The 26,718-nt window shown below is 41.3% G+C and overlaps 1 protein-coding gene across 4 annotated transcripts in view; it reads left to right on the forward strand.

The window, feature by feature from the left end:
• Positions 1 to 8,734: 8,734 nt before the first annotated feature.
• The window catches only part of DET1 (light-mediated development protein 1 / deetiolated1 (DET1)), a 70,931-nt gene continuing 52,947 nt past the window's right edge, over positions 8,735 to 26,718 (forward strand). The window contains exons 1-4 of one of the 4 annotated variants that reach the window (XM_010248010.3): positions 8,735 to 9,039; positions 9,168 to 9,352; positions 25,213 to 25,640; positions 25,776 to 26,004. In XM_010248010.3, coding sequence (XP_010246312.1) covers positions 9,281 to 9,352; positions 25,213 to 25,640; positions 25,776 to 26,004 — 729 coding nt within the window. In that variant the 5' untranslated portion in view covers positions 8,735 to 9,039; positions 9,168 to 9,280. Of the gene's footprint in view, positions 9,353 to 25,212; positions 25,641 to 25,775; positions 26,005 to 26,718 lie in introns of all 4 variants that reach the window. The other 3 variants (XM_010248012.2, XM_010248011.2, XM_010248013.3) reach the window with 3 other exon arrangements.

The following is a 26,718-nucleotide window of genomic DNA, read 5'->3' on the forward strand; positions in this document are numbered from 1 at the left end:
AATCCATTTTACCAATCTCCCTGAGAGAGGTGATCTATTTATGAAATACCGGTCTGAGTGATGTGGTAAGGCTACATACGTTCTCCTTGAAGGACGAAAGAAGATTGAGGAAAAAGGGTAGGCTAAAGTCTATGATGGACAGAATGTTGCTCCCATTACGAGTCAGTCATCCTTTTATAGGGAGAGATCCTGAGGTCCAGAAAGGAAGGAGCTAAAAGAATTTTATTCTCACTATGATAGGGAATCTTCATTTCGGTGTCAGTTGTAAGGGGTTTCATCATGTGTCTTATGAGATATCTCAAGGACTAGGTTTCCTTTCACTAGAGAATTCTCATAATACACATACGCTACTCCTTTTGCGAGTCTCCTAGACTAACGTGGCACGAATGATGTCAATACTAGTCTCACATGACTTTTCTAATCCTATTGGGTGTTCTGTCATACACAGCATCGGTGAATCACATGTTTCTTTGCTCGTCTCTGACCTGCAATGGACGTGAGCTCATCGCAAGTTTGCAATGGCTCTGAGCTCATCGTAGGCTTGTGATGGCATTGTGTTCATTGTAGGCTCATGATGGCTTTGAGCTTATCTTCGGTATTGTGGCTTTGGGTCTATTGCAGGTCTGTGGTGGCCCTAAACTCATCACAAGCTCATTTTAGGCTCTAAGTGCATTGCAAGCCTGTTCAGGCTTAGAGTTCATCGTAAGTTTGTGCCAAGTCCTGAACTCGTCGTGGATACCGTTGTGGCATCGGTTTAGCAGCTTCTATGCTATTACAGTTGTGGTGATCAACATGTACCTACAATTAGCCCCCCTTCTTATTGGTAAGTGGGAGCTTACCAATAAGCATTTGTGTCATCGGGGTTTGTTTCAGAGGTCTGTGACAGAGTGAGGAGTATGGAGAAACGTGGGTGTTGTGGTGCCTTATTTCTATGATTCCTCGTGGCTTACAGTAGATAGGTCCCGTAGCTTGGGGTGTGCTCTTGCTATGTTGGGTCTAGTGATTTTTCCGATGCTTGGTTGAGGATGCATGGCAGAGTACAATGTGTGTAAAAAATTTTGTAGTTTGGGTAGGTTATTAGCCCCCTACTTATTGGTAAGTAGTAGCTTATCAATAAGCATTTTTGTTTTGATATATTTTGATGTTATTTGGGCAACAAGTGGGGGTGGTTGCTTTGAGTTCATCTTCCTCTTTATTCGAAATTTGTCATTGATTATTTGGTCGTTTGGGTTGGTTGTGTTGGTATACTTAGCCCCCTCTGTCTTTTTGCAGGGTGCTTTCTATCAAGAGGCATTTCAATATTCGACCATTTGGCGAAGTTTACAGCCCCCTGCATCTCGATAGAAAGTAGCTTGTTAAAAGACACTTACTGGCTACTAATTTGCTTTCCAACCCCCCTATTATTGACAGGGGATTCTTTGTCAAGGGAACATATAATGGCAATTTGATTTTTTAGCCCCCTGTTTCTCAAGAGAAAATGCTTTGCCAAAGACAATTAAGGTTGTGGTTTTGATTTCCAGCCTCCTATCTTTGGTAGAGTATTTTTTTATCGTCAAATACATTGATGAATTTGGTTATTTGCACAGGGCTTTCAACCCCCTTTGTGTTGGTTGGTATGCTCGATGATTCATTGCTCTCTGGTTCATATAGGAATTCATTGGGGGATGTAATGTCTCTTCGCATTTTTGTGTTATATGATGGCAATGAGGCCAACCGTTATATGTGTGGCATGATCTTCATCATGCCTTGCATATAACTCTCGATTTGCACTTATGTGCTATTAGCCACGTGTGGCTCAGGATTGGGTGTTATTCGGTTGTAATGGTGGCCTAATGATGTGGCGATGTTTTTAAATTGTACTATCGAGTGTCCCACTTTTTTTAAGAGTAATATCACAAGTATCACATTCCAACTTTTTCGGCTAATTGATGATGGGTGACTAGTAATCATTCTATTCAGTCTTCCACGACGCCATTTGGATTGCTAGGCCCGTGCAAAGCTTCTATAAGAGGACCTTGCTCGGATGTTTTCTTGTGCTTTCTTTCGCATTCCTTCGTTGAATCCGTTGGTGCCCTCTATGTCCGTTTTGGTCTCTCTATTTTCTTTTCTCCTTCATTTTCCTCAACACCTACGCTTTTCAGGGATGGCTCCTCAAGCATAGAAGAAATCCGAATGTTAGTTTGTCGATTTTGTTAGAGTTGTTGACACTGCGAATATGCTTTCTAAGCGTGAATCTGCAAAAAATGGCTGACGATGGGAAGGGTTTTTGGCCCCCTATGCCAGTATCGAGGGGCAAGGATGTGAGTTTGATGTTGTGGAGGGGAAGGTACTCATGTGCCTGTATGGTCGCTTGGAGCGCTTTGTATCTTTCTAGTGCCACGAGCCAAGGATGGATCAATCGAAGGTGAACTATTCGGATTGGTCATGTTATATTCTGGATAACCCTATGTTTTGTCATTTGCTTCACAACACTAGACTTCTTCGCTTCGTTGAATATTTCATGGACCTCTCGGGCAAGGAAGGGGTTAGTTACATGAAGCCTCTCCTTGCTCATTAGTGTTTCCACACTCACACTTTTGTAGGTGCTTTTGGTGAGTTCAGCGCCATCGTCGAAAATGTTGTTGTATTGCTTGCTCATCTGTTGAGGAGTCGTATCTTCCCAACACCTTCAGTATGCAAAGTCTATTCCTGGAAACCTTTCGGATTTGTACATGGAGCTGACAGAGGAGATTCACATTTTTAAGAATCAAGTCAACGATTCTATGGCTCAAGGGAAGTGGCCGTTGGAAGCATGGATTGCATATTGGTTCGAGAGCAAGGGCTCAAACAACATTATGGTTCAAAAGGGGGACAACCAGTGTCATCTTGCAGCCTTCATTCTATATGTTGCGTTTCGGTTTTTATTTCCTGGTAATCCAGATTACGGCCTTCAGACAGTGTTGGTTCCCCTTTCTGTTCTTGCAGTCGGTGGTCATTAGTTGCCGTTGGTGTCAATGTTCTTGGGTTACCTCTTTGACTAGATGGACGACACCGTTCATCAGATGATGGATCTGAGTTGCAAGTGGCGCTTCTCATACATCTTTTGCCCTTTTCTGTTTATGTTTATCTGTGAGAAGTTCCAACTTAGTGTCACGCCTTGATGGTTGTCTCCACTTATTGTCACCATGGTGACTCTGGAGGGGGATCAAACTGAAGGTGTGACTCTAGAAGTTTGTCGTGGCAAATGGTGGCTTGGTGCCAAGAGGTTAAAGAAGTTTGGAGTTGTTGAGATTGAGTTGAAGTTTTCTTCTCTTGACAGTTTTTTTATGTGGTTGTATATTTGGCCCATTCTTCACTCCATGCCATTCTGTGTTGGGGTTAATGTCCCCAAAGACGTGATCAACCATTTTGTCACCAATGCCAACCATGCTCTTGCTCGCATCACACCTCTTGTTCTTTGGCTAGGGGTTCTTGCATATCTTGATCAAACTGAAGGTGGGACTCTAGAAGTTTGTCGTGGCAAACGGTGGCTTGGTGCCAAGAGGTTAAAGAAGTTTGGAGTTATTGAGATTGAGTTGAAGTTTTCTTCTCTTGACAGTTTTTTTATGTGGTTGTATATTTGGCCCATTCGTCACTCCATGCCATTCTGTGTTGGGGTTAATGTCCCCAAAGACGGTGATCAACCATTTTGTGACCAATGCCAACCATGCTCTCGGTCGCATCACACCTCTTGTTCTCTGGCCAGGGGTTCTTGCATATCTTGATCATGTTGGAGAGGCACAAGTGGCAACCTACCGGCCTGACCGTCTTCTCTGTCAGTTTAGCTATGACAAAATTGTTTCACAATTTCTGCAGTCAGGAGGTGAAGACGTCTTCTGGACTCGTCGGAGCGACTTGGCATTTCTCGGCATTTCACGTTTTCCTCTAGCTAGTTTCAAAAGGGTTGAAGTTTGTAAGTTTGTGTGTTTAAGCTATTTGTGTTCTCTTTTTGGCGGGATGCAACTATTCATGGTTGTTGATCCCTGCCCTCATCACGTGATGACCCCGCCACTGGGTCATGTAGCTAAGTAGGAGGAGGAGGAAGCCCTTTCTCAATCCGATGCCCCTCAAGTGGTTCAAGTTGCTGTTGAGGAGCAGGGGGTGTTGGGCACTAACCGTAAGAGTAAGTGCCCTATTGTAGAAGAAGGTGAGAGTAGTCGTCCCACTCCCCAGAAGAGGCACATGGCGGTAAGGGTGCCTCGGTCTTTCTGGCCAGTAGTATCAAGGCCAGTAGATGTTTTAGTTCCCGTTTCTGACATTCCCGCGCCCCATGCATAGGAGCAATTTGTTGGGGGTGATGCTCAGGATCTCCCAAATCCTTCGTCTGAGGTTAGGGAGAAAGCATATACGGAATTAGTATAGTCAGCATTTCCGGTTCCTCTTGCTGTTGTGGTCACAGTTCCGATTGTTGGTGGGCGAGTCAAGAAGATGGATCCTCGCCCTCAGAGAAAGGGTCCAGAGGTTTCTAGTTTGGTAAGTGTGCATAGTATTTGATTCAATTTGTGTATTGATTAGCGCTTCTTTTGTCATTTGGACTAATTGTTCCATTGTAGTCACTTGTGTTGAAGCAGGTGGATGCAAGGGAAGTTCACCCCGAGGTTGAGATCCTACAAGTCCCATCTGAGGGTATTGTGGATGAGGTGGTATGTGTGGTTGAATTGTTTACTTGGTCTTTTAGTATGCTGCATTTACTTGTTCTAATCAAACCTTACTTGCTTTGTCGTAGGGGGTTTGCGATGTAAACATGGATGATGTATCTGAGATGCCTGTGATTTGGAATTTAATAGAAGAATTGAAATCCCTATAGCCCCCTATCTAGGGGCATAAGTCACTGGAGCAATGTTCTGTTAACCTGGAGGATGGAGGTGTCGGGACGTGTGTTGATGGGAAGGGTGTCATTGGTGATTTTATGCCCAATGATCATGAGGAAGGGTGTGAATCATCTTAGGTGGTGGCGGAGCAGCCCCCTAGTGAGTTGGTGGGCAAGACTAAAGGCGATTAGTAGCAACAATCATCTGTTATGGTGTCACAACAGCCATCTGGTGGTTTGGTGGGTGATGGTGAGAAAGACTAAAGGCCTTTTGTTCTGGTGTTGGGGCAGCCCCCCAGGAGTCCGATGAGTGAAAGTGGGCAGGAGCATAGTCCCTCTATTGTGGTATCAGAGCAGCCACTCGATAGTCTGGTGGGCAAGACCGAGGATGGTCAAGGGTGGAGGCCTTCAGCTATGGTTGCAGAGCATTCTCCTGGAACAAAGTGCAAACAGGGGGCTTTTGAAGTTTTGTTAGAACAACCCCCCAGGGAAGAGCACGAGGATAGGGTTTCTACAATACTGCCTAGGCAACCCCCCAGGGATGTGGTGGTCATGTCTTAGTTTGAGCTTCTCGCTACAATCGGATGGGATCACTTCTCGCTACAAGTACCACTTTCTGTCCAAGAATGTAATGCCTAAATTTTTGGACAACAAACACTAGGGCTGGGCATTGTTCTTCCATATGGAAATAATTCTTTTCTACCCACTTAAGTGTCCTACTAGCGTAATCAAGGTTCAAAATTTCACAACATATCGGCCGATACGTATCGTTCTGGTACAAGTTCGATACACGGAACGCATAGAAATTATCTCTAGCATTCCTTTTCGTATGTATCGGTTTGTATTAGACTGTTTCGGGTCTATATTGGTCGATATGGTTCTGAAGCGCCTAATTGGAATTCTCTTCTCATTAATTTCGTTAATTAATAACCCTCTTTCTCATTAAAATCGTTTTGTTAGTATAAAACTACAAATTAGCAATAGAAAGATTTGAACCCTAGCCATTAGGCTTTAAGAACTAGAGGTTCACCACTAAGCCATGCCCACTTGCTTGCTATAAGTTTATGCATTTTTGTGTTTAAGTAAATTTTCTTACTTTCTTAGTATATGCTTATTAATAAATGTTAGAATTAATTTTTAAAATTTATGTATTAATAAATATTAAGATAAAATATATTGATTATTTTAAAACTAATGTATATCAATATACATTTTAGTTTTTTTTTGTTTTTTTTTCACGTTTTAGTTATTCCATCATTTGTCAATAGTTACTAACTGTGTCTCAATATCTCGAATTTTATATAGACCATTAAATTATAATTTTTTTATTTTTAAATAACTTATTTACAAAATCATCTAAAACTTGTAACTATCGTTATTAATATATTTTTTAGGATTTATTTGCGTTTTTAATCATATTTATGCATATTTTGATTTTTCGTCCATATCCATACGTATCCAAAGTGTATCCCAATACATCTCTTAAAATTGTCTTTTCGATACACCTTACGTTCCCAATACTTTAAACATTGAGCATAATAAATCAGACGTTTTTGTTTTTCCTCGCTCTCTTGGGCTAGTAGGCATCCTACAACTACTGAGTTAGATGCGATGTAGAGTTTAAACTCTCAACCGCTTTGTGAGGGCGACATAGTGGGAGCCTTGGCTAATGCTTGCATTAACTACTCGAATGCCTACTTGTGTTGCTTTGACCATTTGAACTCTAGATTTCTTAGTTAGTTTGAGGAGGGGAGATGCAATTGTTGCCAATCCCAGGGTGAATCTCCAAAGGTATGACACTTTTCCTAAAAAAGGTTTTGAGTTGCGGTTCATTCTTGGGTAATGGGATCCAAAATGGCCTTGACCTTGTTGTCATCAGGATGAATGCCAAACTAATCGCCTCTATAACCAAGGAATTTGCCTAACCAGACTCCAAACATGCACTTTAATGGGCTCAATCTTAGGTTGAATTCCCTGCTATAAGTGGGGTGGTAAGGCTAAAAGGTAGACAAGGGTCTCAAAATAGACAAAATTGTGTGATAATCACATTTTATTCCTCTTTTTACAAGGGGAGGCTTCAATGCCCTAAAGAGAAGGAGCCAAAAGATGTTTGATTCCCATTAGGAAAAGGGATCTTCGATTCGATGTTAGTTGTTAGGAGGACACTACTAGGAGTTCACCAAGTGTCACATGAGATCTTCCTAGGACAAAATTTCCTTTCGTCCAAGGATTCTCATGATACACGTGCACTACTTCCCCTCACAGGTCTCCTATATCGACGTGGTGTGGATGACGTCAAAGCTAGTTTGACGTATTTTGCTTAGTTTGCTAGGTGTCGTCTCATGAGTGATTTTGGCTCGTTGCAGTTGTGCAGTGGTCCTTTAGTCCACTACAGGTCCGTGATGGCTTCAAGCTCATCACAAAGTAGGGATGGGATGTGGGCTTATCACAGGCCCTTGGTGGCTTCCATGTCATCATAGGTGCTTCCATCGTTCTGGTTTGATGCCTTCATCGCAATTACAGATGTAGGGAACCACATGTACTTACACTTGCATCTCGTAAATACTTTCCTAAGGACTTTTGTGTGACTTTCCTTCTTGGATTTGACAACTATGTCATCTGCATAACATTCTATCTCTTTGTGCATCATGTCGTGGAAGATACATGTCATGGCTCTCTAGTAGGTAGCTCGAACATTCTTTATCCCAAAGAGCATTATCTCGTAATAGAAAATCCCTAATGGAGTTCGAAATGTCGTTTGAGGCACGCCTATGGGGTCCATATAGGTTTGATTGTAACCGCTGTATGCATCTAGGAAAGAGAAGAGCTCGTTTCCTGTTGTACCATTTATCAAAATCTCCATATTAAGTAGAGGGAACTCATCTTTCGATCAAACTTTATTGAGATCTCAGAAGTCAACACAACACCTTAGTTGGTCGTTTTTCTTTTTGGCAAGTACAATATTTGCTAGCCATTTGGGATGTGCGATGGGTTTGATGAAGCCCAGTTTCAGGAGTTTCTTTGTTTCTTCTTTAATTTTCACTGCTACCTCTGGCTTAAAGTCTTGTTGGGTTGCTTGATTGGCTTGTGTTTGGGATCAATGTATAATGAGTGCTTAACTAAGGCTGGGTCTACCTAGCCTCGTCACCATACTCACAACAGGAAATTCAAACTTAGACCTGATTTTGATCCTATCAGACCTGATTTATGTAAGATGTGTGCATGTGCAATCTCATCTTCTACATCTACGTTTTTTGATCTTTCTAAAACAAATCCTTCGAATTGCATTGGCTATAGTATTTTTTTTGCAATCACTTTGAACCGAAGATTTCATCACGTTTGAATCAAGTGTTATTGAGCCCACCATTTGTTTAGTCAAATCACTATTTACATCCAAGGCAGAATGCATGGAGCATGGCTCGTAGGAAAAAGGTAATCTGGAGAGAATTCATCCGGAGGTGTTGGATGATGATTCCGAGCATGATTGCAGGAAAAGGGAATCTGGAGAGAATTCAAAGAGGCATTCAGACGATTTTCTTCATGTTGACGGTGGTAGCATCATTTCTACTCTTGTCGGCACCTCTTCTCGTCGCAATAAGAGACATTTTAGTGCCGTTTGTATTGATATCGAGGTGGTTATTGGTTAGAGATCGGATACTAATCATATGAAAATTATATGATAGGTGAAGGGCATATTTTTCCCTTATATATGATACTTAACGTCCATTGACGGTTTTATACGAAATTGACACTTTTTAAAAGTTTGAATACTGTAGGGATACATTTGAAAGCTCAGGTAGTAACTTGACACTGTCCCAAAATTCAGGGTACTAAAGTGGAATTTTTGAAATATTCTGAATGCATGGCTGGAAAGTGACTAAATCCGATTTCCCGCTACAACAATCTACAGACGAACTCTGATTTGTGGGGTTAAGCTATTTATTTCTCTTGTAAAAAACCAAGGAGTGACGGAGACGAAGCGAGTTAATTCTCCCGTCTTCATGGTCGTACGCAGGGTTGGGTGAAATCCGTTTTCCACGCCTGTTGCTATTTAACTCGGAAGAGAGGTGCCTGTTAATTTCGGCGAGAATTAAAGGTGGATACAGGGGTAACGTTCCAACCTAAAATAAAAGAAACCAGAAAGGAGGAGGGTCACGGAGATTGAAAAGATCGCATTAGAGTGATAGAACGGTATCTGCTGCGGTGTAGTGGTGTGCTTCGGAGTTAGCGTGCCTCTTTCCTGAGTTCCTCTTTAGCTTTGCTCTTAGAAAAACTAATTGTAGCTTTTATTTTATTTTTTGGTTGTTTCATTTTGATGGTGTGGTACACGATCCGACAGCTACTTCTGTTTATGTCGAAGAGGCATGCGCATTTTAGCCAAGAAGGTTATTTCGTTTCCAAATCCATCCGGACACGAAGTGGAAGAGCTATTGGGGTTTCGCGCCCGTACTGATGTTCAGGAGCAGCAACATCGTTTCGAGGATTTTCGAGCGTCAGATTCGAACACCTGCTCCCGGTACCAGTGTATGTTATTTTTCTCATTTTTCCTTTTCTTCTTCTGTTTATGCTCTTTTATTTATTGGTGATGTGGTGGGGGCGTGTGAGTAAGAGGTGACGGTTTCCTGCTTGTTTTCATGTTAATCTGGCTAGTGGATTAACGAATTGGTAGTTTGTGGTTGGTGGGTTACTAGGTTAATGCTCTGTTATGTGGAATTATGGTCTGATAGTGGATTTTCTTCCCCTCGAAGTGGTCTTTCCTCCTCCCTCTTCCCCTCTCTTTTTTTCTGAACTTTCATTTTTTTTTCGCTTTTAGCTTAAGAAAGCACGTACCAGATGCTTAAATGCTAGTTGTTTCGGTTTCTTGGAGTGGAGTTATGAATTATGAAAGATACTATTTTAGGAGGCCAAACACCCCTTTCTCTTAGTTTCTTATTATGTTTTATTAGCATAAGAAAGCACGTATCAGATGGTATCAGAGTAGATGACCATTTGGTTGTGGGAGGTGACAAAGGAGCTATTGGAATGAGGTAAACTAGAAGATCAACTTTCTGGTGGAAAGCCACGAGGTGCAGCTTCAAATTCTCAAGCAATAACCTGGACTTCTTGCAACCATTCTTCAACATTGTGGAAGGCTCATTGTTGCTTCCCACTCTTTCAGTGCTGAACCCGTCATTGTGGAAGGTTCATTGTTTGATATGATTCTCAAAGATGTGAATTAATCCCAATCATGGTGACACCTTTGAAGGATATGGAGTCACTTTTTTTTAAAATGTAGATGTTCATTTCAGAGTTTGGATCTGCTGACCTCAATATGCTGGCCACAAGACACTACAGCCGCACATTAGGAACAACTCTCATACTTGTATGTTGCCATTCATGGGAGATGCTCCCAATGTGTGGTTCTAGTGTCTTGTTCTAGCATGTGGCCAGTATATACAGATCTTAACACTGGTGGTAGAAGGAAAGAAACAGGAGGGATTTCGAAGACAAGGCTTGCAGCATGGAGAAGATGGTTGCGGCTGTGGGCAGATCAGTGGTAGAATGGGTGCTGATTCTCCATGAATTCAGTCAATTAAAAAAGGACTTTGGGAGTAGGTTAGGAGAGGTCCTGGGATATCAAATATGGAATGCAGAGCCTGTTATCTATTTTGACAGGTGGCTCTTTTGTTTTGTTTGGTTTTCTTTGTTCTCGGTTGCTGTCTTATCACCCTCTTTTTGTAACTTCTTATAAAAAAAAAATGGGCACATTAGGAAATGGAAGAGAAACAGGGAAGAAAATAGGTGGGAAAACCTAAAAGGAGAAAAGCTAGTTCAATTTAGAAACAAATTGATAATAGAAGGGAATTGCAATTTAGATGGAAAGATTAATAATATCTGTTTTGAAATGGCAAATAACATAAAGAAAGTAGCAAAGGAGGTCTTAGGAGAATTTAAAGAAAGTAGCAAAAGAGGTTCAAAATATAATCAGATCATGATTATAAAAAATATAATCAGATTATGATTATAAAAAATATAATCAGATTATGATTATAAAAAATATAATCAGATTAAATCGAGCATGTTACAAAGAATGGAAACAAGCTAAACATGAAGAAAATTGGGAAAGATATAAAATTATAAGAAAGGAAGTTAAAAAGAAAGTGAATGAAGCTAAATTAGGCTTATGATGAGCTTTACCATAAATTAGGCACTAAAGAGGGAGAAAAAAGAACGTGTAGGTCTTTCTTCAGAAAATTTTAGCATTCTTCTTGCTAGTTTGGAAAAAAGATTTTGGAAACATGTTTGGTTGGTAGATTTATCAACTCTTTTCCAGATGAAGATGATGTGTTTAGGTGGGAAAAGACTGAATGATGAAGCTTCAGTTTCATTGACGTGAGAAAGCTTAATGCATGGTTATTCCTGTTTATGTTCAAGATGAAGGAAGACATCCCAACGGTTGGTTTAATTAGAGGAGAGCTGAAGAAAAAGTTTTTTGGATTGATGTTTTCTGCATTCCGTTACATGCTTGGTGCGTTCAAACTTTTCGTGTTGTTGGGGATGCTTATAGAAGGTTCAAATGATATGACTTTAGGAATAGATGGTTTTAGTTGCAATTTGCAAGAATCCTGATCAAAGTAGAATATATTCAATCGATTTTGAAGTTTATCGAACTTTTATTCATTGGAGAAAAGTATGAATTAAGAATTGTAGTTGAAGGAGTGGATCAATGTTTTAAAATGTGGAGACGTGACGCGAAGCATTCCACTACCTAGAGGCGTGAGGCGTAGTTCAGAACACAAGAGGCGTAAGCCTCCCGAACACAAGGAGGCGTAGGCCTCCTTAAGAGGAGCGGGGTTAGGAGGAGGATGAAGAATAGGGGGGGATCTCAATTTTTCTTTATTTTTAATAAAAATCTTTTATATTATTAATAAAAGAATAAAAATCCTTTTTTTATCAGTAACAATAAACTTTATTAATGATATGAAACTATGTGAAACTTAAGGTACAAAAGGGGGAGATAAAATGTCTTAACTCCCCACCAACAGAATACAATGGAAGAAAGTCAAAAGTTAGCCCAAAAAATAGATTCCCTATTCACCCCTTGCTTGGCTAACCCATCAGCAAATGAATTAGCAGTCCTCTTCACCCATCTGTAATGCAAATAAAAATCTTTTATTTTAATAAGAATAAAGATGCATAACACGAGTTGATTAGATGCATAACATTAAGAAGAGTAAAAATCTTCCCTTCCCTTTCCTTTTCTTTTCTTTCCTTCCCTTTCTTTTCCTTTCCTTTTTTTCTATTTTTTTTTCATGTCTTTTTATATAAGATGTGCATGAGGTGTACGCCTCTAGCATGCCTCATGAAAAGCGTACGCCTCAGAGGTGTCAGTGCCTCTGGCATAACACCTCAGGGCGTTTTGGGAGCGCCTTGCCTGGAGGTTAAAACACTGGAGTGGATCCAACTTTTTCTCTATTTGAGGGGTGTTCAAAATTTGAAAATTTTGCTATTAAACAAAGGTTTGACAGAGTTAGGAAGGTGAGTGGTTGTTAAGAGGAAGAAGAAAGAAGGCTAAGTGGCAAGGATAGGGAGGTAATTTTACAGTTGGAAGTCTTGAGGAATGCTGGAGATGATTTTTCCCCAAAGACCAATGGAGGGGAGGCAAGGAGTTTTGAGGAAAGAAGGGGTTGGTTAGGTGCTGAGAGTGGAAGGGTCACTAAAGGGTTTTTTTTGGTTTCTCGAGTGTGAAGATGCATGTAGGGATCCATTCAAAATTAGTGGTGGAGCCTGGGATTAGGGGTGGCCGGTTGAATAGGTTGAAGGTTAGATATAACAGAGGTTTTAAAGTCAGGTCAAGAGAAGGATTTGTTTCTTTTCATCTCAAAAGAAGTGAGGAAGAAGAATGGGTTTGGTTGGTTGCAAAACACGACAGGTCCAAAAGGAAGAGGTTGTGTTTGAAGATTGTGACTCCTTGCATAGGTGATGCTCAAGGGCAAAGTCTTGTTTCCTTTGAGTCCCTTGTTGGTCTAGGTGCACGTAAGCAGAGCAATGGTTTCTTTGAGGTGGTTGTGGAGAAGATTGATCTAAAGGCTGAGCATTTAACTGAAAACGTTGGGGAAAGGAAATAGGAAAAAGAGGGTAGTTTAGGAGGAGGAAGCTATTTAAGGGGAAGGAAATGTTGAGAAGGAGTGAAGGGGATGATGGTAGAAAGCCGGAAGAGTGTTGCCATCTTTAGGAGGAAGCAAATACAGGTACTAGGTGCAACTTAGAGGATAGTGAGGATTTTGTTTGGTTTGAAGTGATTGTCGGAGAGATAGCTTTTAACCTGGGAAGGAGAAGGAAACCTGTAATCAAGGAAGGAGTTGCCGCCTGCCGATGGTGTGGAGGTTTTGAAGAAGGATCGAGGTACAAGCAAGCTCCATCTCGTTCATGTCACCAAAATTTTCTCGACATTGAAAGATGGTTTGGCTGGAGCTGGGCCTAAAATCAATACAAAAGAATTTATAAGAGAAAAGGAGCAAAATGTAAAGCAAAGGTTTTTGAGGGTTAGATTGGCAGTGGTCATGAATCTCAAGTTTTTGAAGGTATGGAGACATAGGCATCTGAAGTTTCAGAGAAGGTTGTTGAGTTACATACGAGGTTGGAGGAAATAGAAAAGGAAGGAGGGTGCATTGCGGGAATGAGTTTTGTTGAATCTCCTTTAGGTGCTATTATGCTAAGGAGGAGGGAGGAAAAGTGGATTTTGTGAGTTTGTCTAGTACGAATGTTAGGGTTGGTAAGTGTCTAAATTTGTTCTTTTGGGGTGGAGAGGAGTTCGCAAGGAAAGCATTTGAAGTGTTTGAGAGGAACATCAAAGAAGAAGGGATGAAGAAGTGTTATTTTGGGGAAGGAGGAGAGGCATGGAACGAGGAAGGAGATGGGTTGGATGAAGCATTTGAAGGGAAGACTGATGTGTTTTTGAGTTAGGGAGGCTTTTGTTTTTTTGCTTTTGTCTATAGGAGTGTTTTTTGATTGGTTATTTTTTTTGGTTGTGTGAGTTGGCTTTTGTTAGTTAGTTTCTTTCTTTTCTTGGGTGATTTCTCATCACCTTCCTATTGTACTCTCTTTTTTGTTTTTAATGAATTTATTTTTATTTAAAAAAAAGCCTAGTAAAGTTGAGAGAAAGGAAAGACAAAGATTTGAACCATGTTACGTGCATTAAAGATGAAGATCAAAGATTCTTGGTAAAAGATGAGGAAATCAAACAAAGATAGAAAAACTATTTTGACAAATTATTTAATGAACAATAGGAATAGGGTGCTAATGGAGGAGAAGCTAGAAGTACTAATAGTTTTAAAAATAATTTGTACTTTTGTAGAGTTAGACCTACTGAAGTACAAGATATACTGAATAAGATGTAGAAGGGAGAGACATTAGGGCCTGATGGGATTCCAATGTAAGTGTGGAAAGGTATGGGAGATAGAAGTACTAATAGTTTTAAAAATAATTCGTACTTTTGTAAAGTTAGACCTACTGAAGTACAAGATATACTGAATAAGATGTAGAAGGGAGAGACATTAGGGCCTGATGGGATTCCAATGTAAGTGTGGAAAGGTATGGGAGAGGTAGGTTTGTTATGGCTAACTAAGATATTTAATAAGATAGTAAAAGAAAAGAGGATGTCTGATGATTGGAGAAATAGTAGTATGGTGCCAATATTTAAGAACATATGATATATGTATATATATATATGATCAATAACACTTTCATTAAATCATCAATAGAAGATTTACAAGAGGAAGACAAACACACTTATCTTTCAAGAGCAACAAAGAACCTCAAGAAAAGGAAAAAAAAGGAAAAAACACTAGAGTTACAGGTTAGCCCAAAACAGTGAATCCCTTTCTGCCCCTTGTTTAGCTAAACCGTTAGCTAGGGAATTAGTCGATCTTTTAACCCAACATATCTTAACTTCCATCTCCCGCACCAGCCACTTGAATTTCCTCCTCTCATTGTTGTACTTCCATAAGCCATCGTTATCTTTAATCAGCCACCCTATCACCACCTCTGAATCCCCTTCAATTATGAGTTTCCTGATGTTCAACTCCTTGGCTTTCCAGACTCCTTCCATAACTGCAAAGATCTCAGCTCTAAGGGAGTCACCCACTCCAATTGGGCTTGAGAACATGGCAGAAATGACCCCATTCTCATCCCTAAAAACACCCCCAATCCCTGATTGTCCCAGATTTCCCCTACTACACCCATCAAAGTTTAATTTCAATAATCCACCAGGTGGAGGGGTCCAAGCCACACTCATTACTGATTTGGTCTGTGTGCAATTTGCAATTTCACCCCACTTCCTCAACTTGTCATCCAAAATGTAATCTGTGAATAGCTCCAAAGATTTCAGCCACTGTACAGCCCTAATATGTATGATAGCCTTCAGATCTGCTGCTCCTCTCTCAGCTTCTGAGAATATCCTGGAGTTTCTTTCTTCCCAAAGTGTCCAACATACTGCAGCCCGTAGTTCTCTCCACATAGTCCTTCCCCTTTTTATCCGCCACCTGAAAAAAGAAGGGGAAAAAAGGCCCTGCAAGTCTGATGGAGGATTCCAACTGCATCTAAATAGGGAGAAAGCCCAATCCCAAATTGACCTCGCAAAATGGCAAGACACTAGAAGGTGAAAACCAGTCTCCCCATCCGCTTTACATAGAACACACCAATGAGGTGACAAGCAAGTATTGGGTCTCTTCTTTTGGAGTAGATCACCAGTGTTGATTCTTTCTAGATAGGCTTCCCAACAAAAATTAAAACTATCAACCCTAGGAGGTATTGCTCTGCACCAAACCTCATCAACTGGGAAAGGGGGGAAAGTAGGACTGGTGGACTGACTTAAGACTTTGAAGAAAGAAGCACAAGAAAAGATGCCACTGGGGGTAGGTGTCCAAATTCTAGAATCCACCCTAGTGGGGTCTAAGACAACGTTATCAAGAAGTGTAATAAGGCTCTTAATACTGTTGAAGTCTGAGTCCCTCAAATCCCTTCTTAGACCTAAGTTCCACCCAATCCTAGAAGTGGAAGTGGACGGGGTGGTGAAAGACGAGATTGACTCATTTTTCAAATCAGAAAGAGCATACAAAGAAAGAAACTGATCCTTTAGAGGGGCACTCCCCACCCAGGTTTGTTCCCAAAATTTTATGGAGTTACCGGAATTCAAATCATACCTGATATTAGGGGAGAAAACTGGTAGCAAGTCATGAATGGTTTTCCATGGAGAAAACTGGTACCGGAATTCCACTCCCTTCTTATCCCTCTTAAAGTTCTTCACACTCTCATTAGCAATTAAAATCTGATTAGTAATTTGTCTTCCACTCACAAAAGCTCATTGATAGTGTGCAGTGATATATGGCAATACCTCATTCAGCCTCAAAGACAACACTTTTGCAATGATCTTATACAACCTATTAACCAAGCTAATTGGCCTAAAATCCTTGGGGTGGGATGCATCTTTCTTTTTTGGAATTAAGGCTATAAATGTAGAGTTTACACCCGGATTGACAATTCCTCTCCTGAAAAACTCTTCAAACACCCGCAAAAGATCATCTTTCAAAATATCCCAACAATTTTGATAAAAAGCCATTGTGAACCCACCCGGCCCTGGAGCTTTTGTTCTATCCATAGAAAAACACAACCTTCTTGATCTCTTCCAAATTAAAGCTTCTTTCCAACCTTCTCATGTTCTCCACCCCTACATCTGGCCAATCCAATCCTTCTACCCACACCCTTCTACTCACAGGCCTTCTTAGAATAGATTTGAAGTGCTCCACACAGACCCCGACTATCTCCTCTTGTTGTATTAACTCAACTCCATCTACTACCAATTTGGAGATAAAGTTCTTCCTTCTCCTGCCATCTGCTAGAGAGTGGAAATACCTAGTGTTTTTGTTTCCCTCTTGCAGCCATTTACATCGAGATTTTTTGTTAGACAGTGTATGCCCTTAGCTCCAATCAGAATGATGTACATTATGACATTTATTGTAAATGAATAAAGTACATATTGGATTCATGTTATTATGGTGTGTTTCTGTGTAATACCTTTAAGCTGGACACATATGAGACTCGTGTTAGTTTAGAATCTTCACAGCCGTTGGATAGATCTGGGGAGATTTATCCTATCAAGGTTGACACTGATGTGGTGCCAAGTTGGTTGGGGTGACTTGTCTTAGCTGCCAGGGTGAGACCTGAGGTACATGCAGTGTGGGTTTTCTTGAAACCTTGAACCGGACCAGCATTCCAGTATTGCCCTGGACCTTGGAAATTGATGGGCAAAACTAGAATGTTACACCTGACCCCTAGACTCGATTATGATACTGCACTGTGTGTCAGATTGGGATGCCTTTGATATGCCAATCAGTGAGATCCTTAGAGGGGGTCAAAACCTGGGTATGTTGGGATAGTCCGAGAATTCATTTAAGTGGGTGATCATAGTGACAGGATCAACCCTTTTGTCGGACAAAGTGAATGATCAGGGATGCACTCTCTCTGATGGAAACCAAAGCTGCCGGCAACCGATTTCAATCGTTGAAATTTGTTTTGCAAAATATATTTATATAAAGATATACATATATATTATGGTTTCAAAATGTTTGCAAAATGTTTTAATTATCGGAATCCATGTGAGTAGAGAGTGCAACATTGTTCCTTGTAGCCGAGGGAGACGTCCTCTCTTGTCGGGCAGTGTTTGATCATTATGGGCTGAGAGGTTAAGTGTAAGACCATTGAGGGTAATACCTGATGGGCTAATCTTGCATCTGTCCACTGTCCTTGGGTTTTTATTAGGTGGCTTGACCCAAGGACCACTTAGTGTAAGTGTTGGGCCCATTAAGAGCCCATGGTGATGGGCTCAGGGGTTCACTGTCCCATACAGTGAATTCGGCCAGGCCTTGTAACAGAGGTTGGGCTGAACCCATGTGGCTGATGTGTAGATCAATGTTTGGGTCCCACGCCATACAAGGATACCCAACTGGGCAGCAGTTTGGAAGGTTATAGTGAGCACATGGACTTAATGGGCCTAAAGCCCAAATCGAACTAGTTTAATTTGATTTAAAGAGGGGCGGTTCTGGGATTTAGATCAACAGATAGGATATGGAGTTATCCCTATCCACTCAGAGAGTCCAGATCCAAATAATGATTTGGATTAGGAAACTCCTAATTAGATTAGGAGGGCTGATGCTGATCTGTAGATAAGATAAGGGTTTATCCTTATCTCTTAAAGAGAATCCAGATTCAAATAAGGATTTGAATTAGGAAACTCCTAATGAGATTAGTTGTTCCCTTTAAGGCTATAAAGGGAGGAGGAGGGCGAACATCCATTCACTCTATCTGATCTCAGATACAAGAGAGAAAGGAAGCAACAGTAAGACTGCGCCATCTTCTGCTCTTGTCTTCTCCTGCTGCTGCCGCCATTGCCAGTTCGTTCTCCACCAGTAGGAGCGATCAAGAAGTGTTCTTGATATCAGTTTTTGGAGAAAAACTGATTTGAAGTCGTGCTCACATACCCTCCATTGAATTCTTGCTGAAGGATTCGGTTCTTGTGAAGAACCACCTGCTAATTTTTCTCCACCCTACACTGTGTCATCTTCAGTGGGAGGAGTCTTTAGAGATCTCCTTGGGCGTGAACACCTTCATTGGGAGTTATTATTTCTCCGTATTTGGTATCTCCCTCTCCTACCTTTTGGTTTTAGATCTAGTTCGGTTCTTGGTTCAAGATTGATCATTGAAAAATGCAGTTTTTCTAAAACAGAGAATATGATTCCCACATGGGAGAGTGAAATTTTTGAAATTGCGCCCTACCTTCCTGCAGGGTTCGGCTATTCATATGATGGATCTCTCATCCCTTCATTTTTGCCTCCAACTAATTTCCTCCTTGTGTAGGCTGTCCTCTAATTGTCTTCTCAAATCTCTCCTGAGTTCATTGTTTTCCTCTTCAAATTCTCCCATTTCTTCTTTAGAGTCAAGGCTTTCAATTTTATCCATTAGATCTCTCATTCTTTCTTCTATCCTCCCAAACTCCACCAAGTTCCACTCCTTGATTTTTGCTTTCAAGAATTGTAGTTTCTTATGGAATCTCATCCCCTCCCATTCCACCAATGGGTTACACTCATACCACCACTCCCTCACTTTGTTAGTAAACCCTGGATGAAGTAACCACATTTTCAAATCTAAAGGGGGTAGGACCTCCCCACCTTCTTTCCTCCTTACATAACACTATGGACCAATGATCTGAGGTCACCCTTGGGAGAGCTCTAGAAGCCAAGGTTCCCCAATGTTCTTCCCAATCCAAAGAGAACAGGAATCTATCCAGTTTAGAGCAAATGGGTTTAGATTGGAGATTTGACCATGTAAATGTCTTATGGGCTAGGGGAATCTCTTTAAGCTCAAAGGCATCCACAAAACTATTAAACTTCCTCATGCTTTTTGTCACCCTCTGATTAACCTTATTGGATTCCTCCGAGAATCTGATCACATTGAAATCCCCACACATGCACCAGGGCCCATCTCACAACCCTCTAACATCAGCCAATTCCTCCCACAACTCCTTTCTCTCTCTGTAGTCATTCGATCTGTATACATTTGTGAGCACCCACATATAATCATCCTCTTGTTGCTTAAACTTCATGGAAACCGAGTACTTTCTGATCAACTCCTCCAAACCTTCAACCACATCCCTCTTCCACATTGTTACAATCCCTGGAAGCACCCCACGAGGGAGCAACCACCCATCTAATCCCCCTGGCTTTCCATACGCTCATTGCCCATTTGTTATTAAACTCCATTCTCTTAGACTTGCAACAACACAATGTTTGGGTCATACCGCCTTATTACCACTTTTATTGTCGCTCTCTTCCTTGCACTCCCAATTCCCCTCACATTCCAACTAAGAATCTTCATTTCGCTTCTTTTTTAAACCCCTTGCCACCTACCCACTACTTTCCCCCTTTCCTTCTATCTCCTTTTACCTCGAGCTTCTTGTCTCCTTCTACATCTCTCTTCAGTCTCTCTACTTCACTCAATCTCCTCTTCTTTGTTCTGATCTCCTTCTTCCTCTTTTGTAAGCTATCTTTCAACACATTCAAATCTTCCAACCTATAACCCAACTTCCCTACAAATTCTGCTATCATGTCTTCTCTCACCGAGTTCTCCACCCCTACCCTTCCTACAGAATCCCCTCCATCTCTGTCCACCTACCCTTTCTTCCTCTCCTCTAGTCCCACCTCTGTTCTTTCCTCTCCATCCATCCTCCCTCTCCTGTTACCTCCCTCCTTCCCTGTTCTCTCCCCGTAATCCTCTCCATCTCTACCGTCATTCCTTTCCCTCCTCTCCACTAACCCCTTCCCTCTTCCTTCCTCCCCTTCCCTCTTCCTTCCTCTCCTTCCCTCCTCCAGATCAACTTTCCTTCCACTTCCTTAAACACTCTTTCAATGATTTCCCACACTTTTTCACTCCTATGCTTTCCTTCCCGCACCTTCCCGCACCTTCCCACTTTCCTTCCTTCCCCTCTCCCCCTCCTCGGAGAGCCCGCCTACTAGCTCGGTTGCATATTCATGGGCTACAGGACATGGAACAGAAACGGAATCTGGAACAGAAACCAAATTCACTTGGTTACTTGGGACTGATGGACAGGCTAGAAAAGGACTGCTCCCGGCCTCCCTCTCTTGTTCCAAAGGTTGGTAAACATCTATCTCCCTGAGTTGGTTGGAAAGTACTTTTGTCCTTTGGTCATCCTGGTGATCTTTCCACTCTACCCCTAGTTCACCCCTAGATGGTGTGTTCCCGCTTTGCTTCCGGTTCTCCCGGTTCTCCCGGTTTGCCCCTTCTGATATTCCTTTCACACTCTGTAGTCTTGTGAATGAGTAAACCAATTACAATCTTCACCCTGAAATAAGCTTGCAAAATTCCACCCATCCATGTCACCTCCAGCACAACTACCTTCGTCGTTTACACTGCCCACGCTAGTACCATCAACAGAAAAGTTCTCCGATTCTTCATCTCCTTCACTGCACTGTACCCAACCTTCATCCTTCTCTTCCCTCTCTTCAGTTCTTTCCCTACCGTATCTTGGATTCGGCCTCTCTAAGGAGCGTCACAAGGGGCTAAGCTCCTCCAGACTTCGTCGGGAAACCCACTGCAAATCCAACTTCTTCTCCATTTTCCGCCGCTGCGCGCATTCCCCCCCTTTCTCGCGACTTGGGATGATGATAGACCATTAACATCGTCTATCAGCGGCCCAAGAAGAGTCCCCATACCCCGACCCACGTGACATTTTAAGTTATCACGTGGGTCCTTCAAGCGGAGCCTCCTTTCGGTGTTACACCCACCCGACCTGCCCGCGTGACCTTTTAAGTTGTCATGTGGGCCCTTCCAATGCTGTCCCGACTCAAACGTCACCCTGCCCGACCCACCCGCCACCTCACCGGCTCGGACCAAACCTTTCGGCTCCCCAACCCATCCTGCCTCTTCGCCACATCAGCATAAGAAGAAGAGCCCGCCATTAATTTGTTTAATTCAAACCCATTTGAATTAGTTTCCTTAATTAGGTTGCTTGTCGTTTGGTTTTTCCGAACCAGCTCAGTAACCCCAAAAATAACTTTCATCTGCTCCACCTTTTCATCTCCCAACCTCTGCCCTCCACGTGTCCACCACCCAGCCAGCTCATCATCTTCTACCTTAGGAGCACCTTCCCACCATGATCGTTCAACTTCGGAAGCCACCCACACCTTGTACCAGGCTTCATCCGAGCAGATTTCAAAGAACCTCGGAAGGTTCTCATGCCTTACACCAGCTACCTGTAACTCCACGGCACCCAGATTTCGTTTATCAGCTTTCACCAAGATGCCTCCCAGACTCTGCACGATGTGCTCAAGAACAGAGTCTCGCCAGAGGTGAAATGGAAGTCCTACAAGCTTCAGCCGGACACACCCATCTTGGACTTCGACTTCATTGCAGATTGGGCTCCAGTTCTGAACCTGTATCAGACCTCCATCCACCACAACTGCTTTAAAACTTAGTTCCTGATCGCCTACATCAAGCACGGCTTTCGTCTCTGCAAAAGGGAACAGCATAGCTTCACTCCCAATACCTATCTGCCCTGCAACTGTACTCAGAACCCTCCTCCAATCTGTCACTCCTTTATCAGCCACTAGCACCCTTCTTTTCTTCCAGTCATCCTTCCCTGCTCCTACCAATAATCTTCGATGAATAGAAGCGCAAGCAATCACCATTTCAGTCGGAAGGCCTTGCACTTCTACACTCCCAGAGGAACTAATCGAAACTGCCCCCTCCTGAACTTTTTGACCCTGGTCTTTGGATTTTTGACCAGTTCTCTTCACCCCATCCACTCTCTTAACTTCCAAGGCTACAAGGAAAGACTGTAGCACCTTCACAAAATCCATCCACCCTTTCCGTAATCTCCCTTCCGGCACACATAGCATCTGTTTTCCATTTGTTCCAAAAAACTCCACCACAGAGATAAACCATCCCTTTCTGTTTCTTTTCAATTCTGTTACATATTTCTTACCTAGAACTGACATTGAGTTTTTCCAGCCATTCACCTTACCAGAGTTGATAGCCCCATCTATGAAACCTTTCATCCAGACAATGACCTCCTTTGATACCAACACAGTCGCCCTGTTATTCTCTCTGATTTTCATTGCATCCTCACCTTTGATCCTTTCCTATTCGAACTTGAAAGTCTTGGCTTCGATCGACACCTCAGACCTCCATCTTCCTACTACTCTGAACCTTCTCTCGTCCTCCATCGTCTTCCTTTCGATGGCCTTCACCCAACACTCAACACCATATCACCAACCCATTCGCATTCAAAAAGACAATTATGGAAGAATGAGCTACAACTCAGACATTCCTCAAAATCACAATGGTACCTCACTATTTTCTTGCAAATGGTGACACATTCATAAGTAGAAATGGACAAAAGAAACCATTAAATGGAAGTAAAGTCACCAAATGTTTCAGGTGTAAACAGATGCGATATTCAAAGCTGTAATAACTATTGAGGGATTAAACTCATGGGCCATACTATGAAACTTTGGGAGAGAATAATTGAACAAAGATTATGACTTGAAACAAGTGTATCAAAGAACCAATTTGAATTTATGCTAGGGAGATCAACCATGAAAGCTATATTTCCTTTGAGACAATTGATAGAAAAGTTCAACGAGAAGAAGAAAGATCTTTATATGGTGTTCATTGGTCTAGAAAAGGCTTATGGTAGAGTTCCTAAAGAGATAATATGGTGGGTCTTGGAAAAGAAAGGGGTTCAAAATAGGTATATAGATCTAATTAAGGATATGTATGAGGGGGCAACGATCAATGTTAGAACACCAGTGGGAGAGACTTTAGATTTTACGGTTATGATGGGTTTTCACCAAGGTTCAATACTTAGCCTTTATCTATTTGCACTGATCATAGATAAATTGACTAGACATATTTAAGAAGTTCCATGGTGCATGTTGCTTGCATATGACATTATTTTAATTAATGAAACTATTGAAGGATTAAATGCAAACTTAAGCTTATTGACAAATGCCCTAGAAACAAGAGGCTTTAAAAGGAAAAGTTAGGATCCTGGTGTACCCTAGGTCTTGAGGACAAGATATTTTATAAGAGGGGTGGAATGTTACGTATCTAGTGGTTAGTGGAATAATGGATTAGTGGGTTAATGGGATGTTAGATGCATTAGTGTATTTAGGGTGTAAGTTAGTTGTTTCAATTTCTTCGATTCCAGTCCAAAATGATGAAGGATTGTGTTTTACTCCTCCTGGAAAGAATGTTTCCCAGACCTTATACTGCCTGTGTCCAACAGGATTGGAATGTGATCTAACATCATTCTTAGCAAAGCCTCTTGGCTTGTATTAGGAAAGAGTTCCTCCCATTCTACTGAAATACTAAGCCTATCCAGTCTTACTAGGGAAGGGGAGGCCTGGTTATTGGTCTAGGTGAACTTGGCTCCAGCCAGTGGCAGGTCTGCAACTCCCAACTCTGCAAAAAGTTGCAAACAGGTTCATTCCCCTGTTAAATCTCTTGCAACCCTTTTTATTGTCTGGTCTAGGGATCACGTTGAAATCATCCCCTATTACCCAAGGTCCATCCCACCTTACTTCTCACTCTGCCCCAGATCTTCCCAAAATGCTTCTTTTAGGCTTGAGCCAAAGGTCCATCGTCGACCCCTGAAATTACCATAGTTGTGTTGTTAACTAGCCATAGGAGCCTCACTGGGATAGAGAAAGCCTCCACATCTTTGTCCAATAATCTGAAGTCAACACTGTTCCAAATCAAAGCAATTCCACTTGCGGTATTATTGGCTGGAATTGCAAGCCAGTCACAAGGATCGAAGCCCCAAATTTTCCTCACCATCTTATTATTAAAATTCTGTAGCTTTGTTTCAACCAAGATAATCTATCAGCAGCAGTTTTTTGGCAACTATTTTTTATCAGTAGTATTGGGGAAAATGTTGTTGCATCCTTTCTGCTAGATGCACTGAACTAGATTTGTTACAAAATTGAAAGAAAAATGTTAACAAAGAATAGGAAAGAAAAGCAGGAAATAAGAAAGTGAAATGTTAACAGGCAGCTAAGGTATCTGTTACAGGAAAGTTGTTTTGTAGTGTTTATAGTCACATTCTCCAAGGTATCTATTACAGTACTGCAAGGCATCTAAATGCCGACCTTCCTTGATAGGAAATATGGGACTCGAAGATAGGCTTCCCTTGCCTCTAAATATTGGAGTGGGAGACTCTCTGAAAGCTGAACTAATGGCCTTACTAGAAGGCCTAATATTAGCAAAGCAATCTGGCTTCTGCTACTTGGAAGTAGAGGGGGATTCCAAGCTGATCATCACTTAGGCATGAGGCATCCTCCAAGTCCCTTGGATCTACAGGCATGTCTTCAGGGAAATAGAATGCCTCTAAGGAAGTTAAGCACCTCCTACATTTGGGTTAGAAGAACTGCAAATGGGATGGTTCCATGGTGGATTCATTAGCAAAACAAGGGGTTAATAGACAACAGCTGTTTTGGGCTTTAGTGTGAATCTTATGTATCTCGGGTTGTTGGAATATCTCAACCTGATATATTAAACCTCTTTCATATATTAATACTATCTTCTTTACTGATAAAAAAAATCTATATGTCAACAAAATTTAAGAAAATGGTTTCGCCCTTTGCATTGTCCCATTTCTTTATTAAAAAAAAGGTCCCCTGCTGTAGATAAAAAGGACATGATCTGAATGTAATTATTCCAAGAGGTGTTCTGTGGTGTTTATTCTTCTTATACCATTATTACTTACAAATACAATTTCAAACACAGAAACATGATGCATACATGCTGAGTCAAAGTTGCAATGCTGACAGGTTCATTGTGCTAGGCAGTTCTATGAGAACTTAGTCCCAAGTTGCACCATATATGATATTGAGTGTCCAGATCATTCTTTCCGCAAGTTTACTGATGATGGTCGGTACCTCATAAGTTTCAGCAGGAACCATCAGGATCTAATAGTTTATAGACCGACCTGGCTTTCATTTTCATGCAAGGAAGAAGATTGTGATTTTCATGATCTGCCCTCAAAAGCGAAGAGGTTTGAGAGCTTCTTCACCCAGCTGTACTGTGTGTCACTTGCATCTAGCAATGAACTTATTTGCAAAGACTTCTTTTTGTATGTGGAGAGTAACCAATTTGGGTTGTTTGCTACTTCGACTGCACAAATTCATGATGCACCTGCTATTGGGGGTGCCATTCAAGGAGTGCCGTCCATAGAAAAGATAACGTTTCACCTCGTTAGGTTTGTTTTAATAAATGCACTCAATTAGTTGAGATAACTTTGTGGACAACTTTTAAGTTATATTTTAATGATTCCTGTATGTTTTGAATGGTTCTTCCTGATGCTATTTTTCCTGATTTCCCTTGTAATCATCAGATTGGAAGATGGAGTTATACTGGATGAGAAAGTATTCTGCAATGACTTTGTTAATTTAGCTCATAATATGGGCGTTTTCTTGTATGATGATCTATTGGCTATTGTTTCTATTCGCTATCAGACAATACACATTCTTCAAATTCGGGATTCTGGAAATCTTGTTGATGTTCGAGCTATTGGGGCATTTTGTCGAGAAGATGATGAGCTTTTTCTTAATTCTCATGCTCAGGCAAGTAAGGATTTTGCTGACAGATTTCCATTCTCTTGACCAGAAGAAAATCTAATTTCAAATGTTTCTCATTTATATAAAACCAGACTCTAATTTGTTTTACATTTCTTTTCCCTCTTCCCCTCATTTGTTCATGAACTATGTACTTTATAGCTGTGATTTCCTGGGAAAAATTCTTGACACTAAATTTATTTATTTGCTTGGATCTTGTGAAAATATATTACATGCTTTTTTAAATAATCTGAATTACCATTTTTTTTTAAATAATCAGAAGTCGCTACTAACACTTGGCATATGGTGAAGTAGAAAGCTTTACCTGTTAATTGAGGTTTACCTCCAATCAATTGTTTCAAGAGCCGTGGAGATTCTGGTATGGACGGGGTCTTCTAAAATTACTATGGAGATACTAGCCATTATCTCAGGACCCATATGATTTGGGGACTCAACAAGGGCTGAGTTACTAGGTGTCTTGCAGGAGCTAAGATGGGACAGATTCCTTTGTTACTGGAATATAGTGGTGGAAGGGGACTCTGGGTGGTAGTAGACTGATTAAAGATCCATAGTCAATGCTCATGGAAATATCATCATATCACAAGGGAAGTGAGATCCCTGGCTAATGAATTCAGAATTACATTAATTTGTCTTCAAAGGTCAGTGGATGGAAAAGATACATTGATTTATGGACACCACTTTGACAGCCTAGATGTTTGGGTT

The sequence above is a fragment of the Nelumbo nucifera genome, chromosome 1 (assembly GCF_055504915.1).
Source record: "Nelumbo nucifera cultivar China Antique chromosome 1, China Antique-T2T, whole genome shotgun sequence".
Taxonomy (NCBI): domain Eukaryota; kingdom Viridiplantae; phylum Streptophyta; class Magnoliopsida; order Proteales; family Nelumbonaceae; genus Nelumbo; species Nelumbo nucifera.